Source organism: Myotis myotis, unplaced genomic scaffold (genome assembly GCF_014108235.1).
Source record: "Myotis myotis isolate mMyoMyo1 unplaced genomic scaffold, mMyoMyo1.p scaffold_m19_p_4, whole genome shotgun sequence".
Classification (NCBI taxonomy): Eukaryota; Metazoa; Chordata; class Mammalia; order Chiroptera; family Vespertilionidae; genus Myotis; species Myotis myotis.
In genome coordinates, this window is record NW_023416346.1 from 38,131,123 (window position 1) to 38,143,935 (window position 12,813).

At 39.1% G+C, this 12,813-nt stretch overlaps 1 protein-coding gene across 3 annotated transcripts in view; it reads right to left on the reverse strand.

Moving 5' to 3' along the window:
• Positions 1–12,813, reverse strand: part of GRIA3 (glutamate ionotropic receptor AMPA type subunit 3) — a 346,459-nt gene that overhangs the window by 50,399 nt on the left and 283,247 nt on the right. For all 3 annotated transcript variants that reach the window (XR_004966979.1, XM_036305461.1, XM_036305460.1), the window contains exon 12: positions 5,941–6,139. Coding sequence is in view for 2 of the 3 variants with exons in the window: in XM_036305461.1 (XP_036161354.1) it covers positions 5,941–6,139 (199 nt within the window). In the remaining variant the exon portion in view is untranslated. The remainder of the gene's footprint in view (positions 1–5,940; positions 6,140–12,813) is intronic.

The window sequence follows — 12,813 nt, forward strand, 5'->3', positions numbered from 1 at the left end:
AAAATCAATAAAATATATTTTAAAAAAAAGGGTGTGTAAACTTTCTTTTCTAATTGATCCAAAATGAAGAGCAATCAGGAGATGATACAGATTCCTTAACATGTGCTGTACTAGAGGCTTGATTCTTGCATAACATCCCATGTTTCTGTGAATATTCATATCAGAAAGTCACTGAGATGGAATGGACAGAGGACCCAATCTGGACTCAGAGCATCAATCTGGGCTCAGAATTCTAGCTATTCCCCATTAAACTGAGTGACATCAATGTCATCTTGCCTTAGGTGTTTCCTCTCTGAAGTAGGTGTAATAATACCTCTTCTGGTTGCACTGCAGGATTGTTGTGTGAATTGGATATGGTAATGTTTATGAATAGGCATTGAAAATCAACAGCCCACTAGATTCTGAGCTCCCAAAGTGTAGAGACCATTTCTGTTTTATTCATCCCCTAGCTGACCTTTCTGCTGGGGTTGAGGAAGTATCATTAACCCTACTGTTATTCACCATGGAGCAGACCCATACATAGGTTGGCACAGGCCAGGAAGTAACTCTATAGAAATAAACACTGTCAGCTGTCCTGGATGGATATCATATAGTTTTCTGAGATACCTATATTAAAATTTTTTTCTGAGAGTATAATTGGCATACTGTAGTATATGGTTTCAGGTGCACAACATAGTGATTCACCATTTTTATATCTTAGGATGTGATCACCACACTTAGTCTAGTAACCATCTCTCACCATGCCAATATTTTAAGTCAATCTATTCCCCCAAATAACCTATAAATATGGTGAGAAAGCCTGTCTAGGTATTTTCATACGAGTTGGCAAAAGACAAAAATTTAATTTTGTTTATAGAGATGGATCCTCAGTGCTTAGCCTGGAGCATGGCACATAGACCATATTCAAGAAAAGAGTTATTGACAGAGTGATAAATAAATAATGAATAAAAATATCTCAGGCATTATTATTAGCCTGCCTTTGTTGTCACATTTTCTCCTTTCTCTTAGGTGTGCTGTCAGTTGTGTGTATAATTGTCAGGTCAACCTCACTCTTGGAAACTGTCCTTTCCACCCAGTTTGAGACTTGGCTGAAAAAACACGTATGGAACCATAGATCCCTGGGTGTTGAAGGCTAGGAAAGGCCAACAGCTGTCTGACTATACCTTTCCCTCTTCCAGAGGCCTGTTTGGCCAGGCCTCAGCATCCCTTTCCTTGTACCTGCCTCTCTACCTCCAGTCTTGACCTATAAGGTCTATGATTCTTGCTAGGTAAAATAGTATATGACATAAGAAAGTAAGATATTTTTTGATAAGGTGGCATCAAAACATCCATGTAAACATTAAGAAAGACACATTTTTCTTTTTAAAATTGCCAAATAGTATGTCTTTGACATACCATTCCTTGATGTCAGCTTGTCTCTTATTGTTGCTAGTATGTGGTTTGAATATGTCTTCAAACATTTGGCCACATCATATGTGTCTTCAAACCAATTAAATTTGTTTGCAGTTGTCCAGGTACAGTGTCTGTCAAGATCTCAAATTCATCATAGTGCTTGGTGAGAAATTTTTTTAACAAAAGGATTTTTATAGTTCAGGGGTAAGGGAGGTTTGTTGTGTATTGTATATAGTTCAGTTGTAATAAAGCTTAAAGATCATGTCAAAATATCAATATACTCAGCATAGGTACATTTGTGGGGAGATTTTCCTCCTTTTCCCATATTATTAAAACGCCCTGTAATAGATAACCAATAAATATTGAAATGTGGACTCCAATTAAAAATGCTTGTATATATATATATATGAGATTCTGAATGTCTAAGCATTATCTGCATACTTTTAGTAGGGACTAGTTCCCAAATCAGTTTGGGAGAGCTCTTCTTTTTGCTGCCTGAATTTAAAAAAATCATAAATTTAAATGACAACAGTAACAGTTAAAGTCTAGTGTTGAAACAAAAGCATTCTCCATGAGTAATTCATCTGTGCTTCCTGGGGCTTACAATGCTGCAACTCAGAAGACAGGACAGTCCCCCTGATGGTCTCCAAAGTTTAATTCTTCTGTCCTGCCTAGGGCCCTAGAGTGCCACTCCTCTCCTTTTATGTTTATTTTCTAAAATTGGTTTAAATTAGTATTAAACATTTCATTTTAAAAAAGCAACTTTCTTTTATCCCTGAACTATCTTCAGTGAGGATAAGTATGTGGAAAAGAAATCAAGCATTGTAGTTGTCTTCTAATATTTCTAGGGGTTTGAAGGCAGGGAGAATTTTGGAATTGCTTTTTCTCCCAGTGCTACTTTTTAACACAAATCTCCATCAGGTTAAATTTCCAAAACCTAGTAGAGAATGATTATTTCAGTGCAGCTTTCCAAATCATAGTGGCATTTCTCTGGGCAATGACAATAAAGCTGTTGATTTCTTTTTTAGCCTGGCGTGCCTCCACTTCTGGTTGGGACATTTAGTTTTGGAGCTGCTGTCTTAGGAAATCAGTTTTCAAGTCAAGAGGGTTGTTGGTAATATTTCAGATGTGTCTTTCAGCTGCTCCCTCCCTCCCTGCCTTTCCTGAAGGAATAAGTCCCTCTGTGCCAGTGACTTTATGTGATTTGAAAGATAAGGGCTAAGGATAGCTCAGAAAATGAGAGAAACAAAGGAATCATTAAAAAATACCATCATTTTAATGGCTGCCTTACTCAGGATGAGTAAAAATGTCTGCAGGGCAATTAGAAAGGAATTTTATTTTATTTATTTCTCTCTCTTAGTGGAATAACTAGAGGGCTGGCCCCAGGCTGTTTTATGGTATTGCTATTTGATCCCTGTGGTTTTAGTATGGAGTGAAAATGGGAAGAAATGAGCTCATGTAATGTTTGTAAATGTTGCATGTGATCTTGTTTTATCCTCTAAAGTTCAGAAAGCATGCAATCAGAGGTTCCCAATTTTTTCATGTGTGGAGGAGTTACTGTTCTTAAACTTGCCTTGAGATTATCGAAGGTTGAGAGGGAAGTGACATGCTATGGCAGTTAAGTCCCTGAGAGATGATGTGTTATTGCTGGCTGTCTTATCTGATCTATGGGGCTCAAAGAGGGTGGAGTGGAGGATACAAAGAGGACAAGTGGCTTAGAGACCAACTGGTTGGGCCCCCAGTATTATATGAATACCAAGCTTACCCTTTGTTAGTTTTACATAACATTTTAGTGCAAGCAAACTAAAGAGTTGAATTTTCTATACTGCTCACTTCCACTCTTAGATCATCAACCTTGTGTGCTGCCCTGAAGCACTTTCCTATGGAGTCCCAGTGCTGTCACCAGCAACCAATTGGGGGAAAAGAAAAAGTGGCAGATGCTGGAATTAGAAAATGCTTTGCACTTCTTTATACCTAGAAATATCCACCTCCTTCTCTAGTTAGATTTTTCAAAACAGCTCCATTTCCATACAAATTATTCATTGGCTGTAAAGGTCACTAGGAATTGGTGAGCATTAGAAACTGCAAACCAATTAGAATGTGGCAATAGCTTTGTTCAGAATTAAATGTTGATTCAAATGGACTCCAGTAATATGATGCTCTTTAATGAAACCATCATTTCATGGATTAGTAGATGCTTTCCTCGTTTTTGAGAGTGACACAAAGTGCATGGGGGATGGGGTCTGGGCATGGGGATAATGACTATTTGGTCACACTTTCAAGCCTTTGTGCTAATAAATCTTCCCAGAGAGACTCCTTTGCCTGCAATAAGGATGAATGCTTTTGAAAGCTTAATGGGAATTGATGCCATCTATCGATTACCATTTAAAGCACACCTTCCTAATTTCTAATCATTGTTAAAGGAAAAGTGCTTTCCAGTGGAACAAGTATGTCTTATCAGAGGGTCTAAGTTTGGTGTCTTGATAGCGTAAGTGGTCAATTACTTCCTATAGTGACTTGAAGCCTATTGGATGGTGAACGCAAGCTCTGTTGAAGTTGATACCAAACCAGATTTCCATGGAGCAGATTATGTGCTGACTACTCAGCAGATGGAAATCCCTGGCTTCCTGCCCCGAAATGTGTGAGTGATTTCATGGGGACGGGGAATTATTCCCAGAGAAGCTTCTGGGACTTCCAAAGTAGTGAGGGTCAAGGCCAGGTTAGTTCTAGAGCGGCGGTTCTCAACCTGTGAGTCGCGACCCCTTTGGGGTCGAATGACCCTTTCACAGGGGTCGCCTAAGACCATCGGAAAACACATATATAATTACATATTGCTATGTGATTAATCACTATGCGTTAATTATGTTCAATTTGTAACAATGAAATTGGTGGTCACCACAACATGAGGAACTGTATTAAAGGGTCACGGCATTAGGAAGGTTGAGAACCACTGTTCTAGAGGGTCTTTGTATTATTTTGATGCTTCCAATACTGGACCTCTCTCCCTGGTTGGGGATTATGATCTATTTGGTCAACAATGGTAGAAGTGTAAAGAGTATTCAGAGCCAATGAAAATTCTTGAAGGGTTTCAGAACTAACCCTTTCTTCTCCAGGGAATGAAAAACAGCTTTTAGTTAATTGCCATAATTCCAAGAAACACACTCCCTCTGGTTTCCCATGAAATAATTGGACCAATCTCATGATGATATATGTAAAAATATATTTCTTTATGATTTATTAAAACAAGCTGGTTTATAACCAACATCTGTTTACTCTGGACCTTTGAGGAAAAGTCAGTACCTATATCTGCCTTCCAATAACTTGATTATAGGTTGGCAAGAGTGACTAAATGCTTCCTCTCTACCTACTACACAGGTGGTTTCTGGATCAATGCTACAACCAGTTGCAGTGATTATAGTAGCAGGCAGTGGTAATGTGTGAAATGGGTTCATTTATTTTTTAAAATATTGCTTTATTGATTTCAGAGAGGAAGGGAGAGGAAGAGAGAGAAACATCAGTGATGACAGAGAATCATTGATTGGCTTCCTCCTGTATGCCCCACACTGGGGATCGAGCCCACAACCCAGGCATGTGCCCTGATCAGGAATTGAACTGTAATCTCCTGGTTCATAGATCAACACTCAACCACTGAGCCATGCTGGCCGGGCTAGAATGGTTTCATTTTCTAATCAACCACCATATTTTCCTGGTTGGGGCAACTGAAAAAATATTTGAGTTCTTAAACAGTCCACTGGTAGCCTTTCTTATAGTCCAGTTACTACAGAACAAAGATCTTGATAATTTATGTATAAGTGGTTTGTTCATCACATTATCCTTCTATAATTTTCTGTCTCCATCTCCTTTCATCTTTCCTCTTGATAGTGTTTATGTAACTTTTGCTAGTGAACAATTTACTGTTTCCTCACCAAGAGTTGGCCTCCAGGGAGGGAGTTAGAGGGGAAAATAAGTTTCATGAAATTTAAAAACAATTATTGCTTCCCTGAAAATTAAATTATCAGCATGTCCATTAATACTTGAAACAACTGTAATACATTTCAATAGAAAGCCAATGTCTAAAATAGAATAGGTAATTTTATAGTCCTTCAGTCTTCAGAGTCCTAGACAGAGTCAATTACCTAACTTCTGTGAACTGCTGAGACTCAAAATCACTGCTTTTGTAAAAGCTAGAAAGGAGAACATATATTATTTAGTTCAATACCCTCATTATTCAAGGAAGGGAACCAAGACTGACAGAAGTTAAATGACTTGCCCAAGGACAAACAATCACTTTGTGGCAGGATTGAGATTCAAACCTGGCAGTTCAAGCTTAGAGCTCTTGGCATGCCACTTATGTCACACACAAGTCTTAGTTCTAAAGGACAATGAATTAAGTCAGCAACTAAGGAGTGCTATATTTACTAGTAAGATTCTCTGCCTTGATAACATTCCCACTCTTTTCTAACCCTCCCTTATAGCACTGTGAATTTGCCTTTGTGAGAAGATGATACAATAAAAACCAGCAAGCCCAATTAAATGTAAAGAACTTACTCTGAAAAATTCTTTTGTTGATCCAGAGTCCAGGGTCCCATATGCAATTTCAGTCTGCTTAGCTAAGTCTTCAGCACTCTCTATGGGAGAAACCATCCTCTCCACAGTCAAGAAAGCAGCGAGATTGGCAGTATAGGAAGAAATTATGATCAGGGTGAAGAACCACCAAACCCCTCCAACAATGCGCCCAGAGAGTGACCTACAAAATGAAACAAAGGCAAATTCAGACCCAGAGGGGCCAGATTTCAGTTTAAGTAATCCTTATCTTTATTTCTGAAAAGAGGACTGGTTTTAGTGTAGCTGATGAGGGAGGGAAGTAAACGATATTAGGGAATTAACACATCAAACAAAAGTAGCACGTTAATAACAACCACCCATGTTATGATGGCATATGATGATACATGCATAATGCTCTTTAGGTCTATATGGGTTCAAAGCAGGTTTTTTTTTTTTAATTTCAGGAAAATATCTTCTTTTTACCAGCTCCAGGTTACATGTAATAATTGTACTTATTGGATCTTCCTCCTGTGAGGTTTGCTGGGCCACCCATACCTGTGGAAGACTGCATTGTTTCCTTTAAGGTAAGTGATTCTCAGCTTTGTCTGCACAGTAGAATCACCTGAGATCTTTTTAAAAAATCTTATGCTTAGGTCCACCCAAGACCAGTTAACTCAGAACCTGGGAGATCAGACCCAGACATATGTATTTTTTTTAAGCTTGCCAGGTGATTGCAATGTGCAGCCAAGGTTGAGAACCACTGATATAAGGCAATGGCATGGGAAAAAAAGCCACAAATGTTTACATAATTGAAGAGAAATGGGTAGGTGCTGGTAAATATTCACTTTGAGTTTAATAAATCTAATGAAAACATGGCCATTTTGTGGAGTTGGTCACCCATGAGGCAAGGAGCCATAAGATGGAGCTAATACCTTAATAAATAAAAGTTAAAAAAAGATGGAGCTAGTGGGGCTTAGGAGCTTAGCTCCAGGGATCAAAACTTTTCTCTTTTACTGACTAAGCCTTAGCTCACCGGAGATGCCTCAAATGAAGTAGGAAACTACCTGTACAATAGGATTTGAGAGGTACAATAAGGTTTGTCTCCTCCCCTCACCCCATAACCAACCAAACAAAACCACCTTCACTGGCCTACCACAGAAATTCTTCAGGAGACTTTGTCAAAATGTTACAAAATAGTCATGGGATGGTAAAATACAGCATAGGAAATGTAATCAATAATACTGTAATGCCGGGAGCCGGTCCATGCTTGCTGTTTCAAGGGACCTGGCATATATGGCATACTGTTCTTAATATGTTTGCTCACCTTCTTGGCACTATGTGTTTTAACCAAGGTCTCTGAGAAAGGTTGTTTCCCCAGGTAGGGATTTTCCCCTGAAGTTAGGGAGGGAATAAAACCTCTTAACTAGTGCCAGGTGGGTAATTAATCACTTTAACTACGAACAATCATGCTTAAGCTACATAATCTTTACTCCCGGGAATGGAGATAAGAAACGCCCTAACCTTTGTAATAGAGATTGATAGGATTGAATCAACTGGTATAAATACAGTTGTAACTAGACAGCAAGAGACAGAACTTAGAATACGGAACCAAGAGAGTCAGAACTTAGGACACAGAACTTAGAACACAGAACTTAGGACTCAGAACTCAGAATACAGAGCTTAGAACACAGAACTAAGAAGACAGAACCTACACAGAACCTACAGACAGAAGAACTTCGCTGGAGAGAACATGGCAAAAGATCCTGGACTGAACCTGACTACAGAAATTGGCAAGAGAACCTGACTAGAACCTGGTGACTGAACCTGCCTGGAGAACCTGGACTGAACCTGGCTGGAGAACCTAGTGAGGGAACTTGGCTACAGAACCTGGCTGGAGGACCTGGAGAGCCTAGCAAGAGAACATGGACACAGACCCTGGCAGGAGATCCTAAGCAGAACCTCTCTGGAGATCCAGACCAGAACTTGGCTGGAGATCCTGGCTAGCCTGCTGATCAACTGAACGCTGTCTCCATGTCATTCCTTCTTCGCCGACTCCGTCTACGCCTTTGGGGACCCCTGGACCTGCTGGGGTTGGACCCCGGCATATGGCGCCTGAACAGGGATCCCTAGGTAAGCGCCCCACTCTCGGGATGGATAGGACTCCACCGTAGGAGAGGGTGGATAGTCTTCGCCGACTCCGTCCACACCTTTGGGAAGCCCTGGAACAGGATTACCCTAGGTAAGCCCCCCCCCCCCCATTGAGAACCCCCACACTCGGGACGGATAGGACTCCACCAGGGTACTGCAGACCCCCCTACAGAGGATAAGTAGGGTAAGAAGGTGGATAGTACAGAACTTAGATTGAGAAGATGTGCCATACTGAGTCCAAAGAAAGAAGACTCTGTATTGATTCTTAGATTGAGAAGATGTGCCATACTGAGTCCAAAGAAAGAAGACTCTGTATTGATCTTTAGATTAAGAAGATGTGCCATATTGAGTCTAAAGAAAAAAGACTCTGTATTGATCTTTTAACACATATGCTTGCTAGCAGAGGAATTAAGGTTACTCCCAGACAGAACGTTTTATACAAGAAGTATGTCCATGCTTTTCTGAGGAAGGAAAGGTAAATGTAAAGGCATGGGAGAAGGTAGGCCCAAGGAGCCTTATCCTTAACCCCACTGCAGCCTTTCCACCCCGGAAAAGTGCAGGATTGGCAAGCTCTCCCTGGGGTGATAGATCAGGACTCAGGTAATAGCGGAAAGCGCCAATCCTACTCTTAAAATGGATACAAGAGAGCATTTGAGGTTTTTCTTTTTAATGCATGCCTTTAAAAAATAAAAAAGGGGGAATTTGCCGGGAGCCGGTCCATGCTTGCTGTTTCAAGGGACCTGGCATATATGGCATACTGTTCTTAATATGTTTGCTCACCTTCTTGGCACTATGTGTTTTAACCAAGGTCTCTGAGAAAGGTTGTTTCCCCAGGTAGGGATTTTCCCCTGAAGTTAGGGAGGGAATAAAACCTCTTAACTAGTGCCAGGTGGGTAATTAATCACTTTAACTACGAACAATCATGCTTAAGCTACATAATCTTTACTCCCGGGAATGGAGATAAGAAACGCCCTAACCTTTGTAATAGAGATTGATAGGATTGAATCAACTGGTATAAATACAGTTGTAACTAGACAGCAAGAGACAGAACTTAGAATACGGAACCAAGAGAGTCAGAACTTAGGACACAGAACTTAGAACACAGAACTTAGGACTCAGAACTCAGAATACAGAGCTTAGAACACAGAACTAAGAAGACAGAACCTACACAGAACCTACAGACAGAAGAACTTCGCTGGAGAGAACATGGCAAAAGATCCTGGACTGAACCTGACTACAGAAATTGGCAAGAGAACCTGACTAGAACCTGGTGACTGAACCTGCCTGGAGAACCTGGACTGAACCTGGCTGGAGAACCTAGTGAGGGAACTTGGCTACAGAACCTGGCTGGAGGACCTGGAGAGCCTAGCAAGAGAACATGGACACAGACCCTGGCAGGAGATCCTAAGCAGAACCTCTCTGGAGATCCAGACCAGAACTTGGCTGGAGATCCTGGCTAGCCTGCTGATCAACTGAACGCTGTCTCCATGTCATTCCTTCTTCGCCGACTCCGTCTACGCCTTTGGGGACCCCTGGACCTGCTGGGGTTGGACCCCGGCACTGTAATAATTTTATATGGATAGTATCAAGGGAACACTAGACTTATTGGGGAATCACTTTGTAAGTTATATAAATGTCTAACCACTATGCTGCATACCTGAAACTAATATAATATTGAATGTCAAATGTAATTGAAAAATAAAAAAAGTAGCACTTGACTTCAACAGCACCCATTCTCACATTGTTTTGGATTAGTCTATCTAATTAGTAGAAAATGGGACGGAAGATGGGTAAGTTTTAATAAGGGAAAAATTTGTTCTTAAATGTAACCGGGGGTGTTTTGTTAAAATGAAGATTCAGAATATCTGAGTACTCAAGAATCTTCACTTTAAAAATTATTTTTCAGTTAGAGTTGACATGCAATGTTGTATTAGTTTCAGGTGTACAGGATAGAGATTAGACATTCATATACCTTGTGAAGTGATCACTATGGTAAGTCTAGTACCCATCTGACATCATACATAACTATTATACTATTATTAATTATCTTATCTATGTTGTACTTTACTTTCCCGTGACTAATTTTGTAACTGGCAGTTTGTAATTTCTAATCCTCTTCACCTTTTCCACCCCATCCCTTAAGCATCACTGGTGATTGTAGTGGTCTGCAGACTCAAATGAGAAATATTGTTCTTCTACATCAGTGAATCTTAACTCTGCCTGAACAAGAATATCATCTGGGGAGCTGGAGATAAAATAAAGCAAAAGAACAAAAAACCATGCCTAGACTCCACCCCAGACCAATTAAATCAGAATCCCTGGGGGTTGTGCCTAAGCAGTGGTATTGTTATAAAGCTTTGGTGCAGCCAGGATTTCAAGTCATAGACCTACATCATGAATGCTACTCAGGGCGAGGGTCTGTGGGAAGTTAGGGTGCAGTGTGAGGGCACTGAATGCTCAGTGATGGGTAACGGCTTGTACTGAGGAAACGCCATCTCCTTCACAATGTGCTGAAGGCTGGCTTTGTCTGCAGAAATGAAAATCTGGCTGCTAGGTTTTACAAAACATTGCCACATTATCCTTAGGATAGTTCTGCTCTGTGGCAAAGCTTCATCTTGGTTAGGATATGTTCTCTCATGCCCAGAAAAGCTCACAGGAAAAGAACACCCTCTGTCATAAAGTCAAGAATAGGCGTAGGAGCCTGGCACATCTCCAGGCTCTGTGGGAAGAGGGCAGTTCTGGGCTGAAGGCTGGCAAATCAAGTTCTTTGTTTGTACTTGCATTTTACCACTTTGAAGGAAATTTGAATTTCCGTGTCCTCAGATAACCTTTTATTAGCCTCTGGAAAATTCAGTTCTTTTAGATTTTACACTCTGATCAAATAATTTTGGTGTTTTGATAGTGTTCTTTATTTATTAACTGTAACAAAACTACTTGATTTTTAAAAGTCTGTAATTCCTACTTGTTCTTGGGTGCCTTAAATAGCCCTTATGTTTTTTTTTTTATTTCTGAACATAATCACATTTAATTTTTCAGATGTGAAAATTTGCTTTGCGACACATTTTTCTAACTAATAGTTGTACTCTCTTAAGATTTCAACTGGGAATATTTTACTTTTAATCAAAAGATGTGAAAACATCTGGGTGAGTGAGAAAGAATATGACACACTTCCAAATCCTAAAAGTTTACAAAATATTTTAATTATGAATTTGGACCTTTCACAGTCTTTCTTCATTTTTGCTATATACATTTAATTTATTCTTGACTGATCTGACTCTGGAAATAATTTAACATATAAAAGATTAATGCTCCAAAGCAGCATCTGTAGTAATAAGGTAATAAAATGATAACAATAATAATTAACACTTATTGAACACTTCCTATGTGACAGGCTCTGTTTTAATTGCATTACATGTGTCAAATCTTTTAATCCTCTATCCTTACAGTTAGGTACTGCTTTACAGGTAAGATCATAGTGGTATTTTATATATAAAGAAATTGAGTCACAGAGAGGAGAAATAGGAAATAATCTATACTTACACAATAGGAAAGAAAGCCCCAAATTTTTGTAGTACAAAATACTCATATTTTGTATGAGAAAATTCAGAATGGTGTGCAAATTATAGAAGATGCAAGTTTTCTACAAACACTGAGAAATATAATTGCAGGAAAACCAAACATGTTTGGATTATTTCTTATTATTTGTTGTTTATTTGGAATGACACTGTAAATGTCATTCTAATTTGGAATGATGGGGTCTTACTGAGACCAAGGGGAAAACTGATTTGGAAGTATTTCCAGACTCATGGTTTGGTATGGAAAGGGGTATGTTCTGCTGCTGTAAATACTAATAGTTTTTTATGCATGTTTACTTGAAATGTGGAGAACATGGTAATTTATGGAAATTACACTTGTGCCATTCTATTGAGGCTAATTGACTATGGCTGTGTCTGTATGATCTAAAATTAGGCCTGCACATCATAATCTGGCTATTTTGGCCCCCTTAATAGCTGACTCAGACAATAATTTACTTGATCAGTGTGACTTAGCTGATATTGGCTATTGGCATGACTGAAAATAAACGCAGATGCAAAATAATCATTTTTGTGGCCTCTTGTCCACATGGATATTGACTTGGGCAATTACAGGGTTATGCTATACCTGTAAGTATGAAGAATTTTGGTAAATATCCACATAGAAATGGTATAATAGTATACACAAGCATAAACATGGATGGAAAAAGGAGCTTTCTTAGAATCGATCAGTGTTAAATGCTCAAGCTTGATTCAATATTTCCCTCTCAAGATAATAGTAGCTTTGACAAGAGTATTGGTGAAATTTCTATTACTTTCTTCCCTTGTTTGGTATGGATGACTAAATCCTTTCACTGAGAAAAGGTGCAGTGGAACTCATGGGGAAGTAACTCTATAAGAATTTATATGTATCCCTTATCTCATTAGTGAAACTATGGCAATTTAAATCCACATTTCACATAGAAGCTATGTAAAAAGTGACTGATGGGTCAGCCCCATCACATATTTTAAAAGATCTATTAAACTAAGACATGACTTTACAGTTGAGTAAAAAGACATGTAATTTTCCAATATCTTCCCCTCCATAATGCAGCTTCAAAATGTTTTAACATTCATTTCAAATACCTTTAAAAATTTTTATTGAATTTATTGGGGTGATATTGGTTAATAAAATTGTATAGGTTTCAGGTGTGCA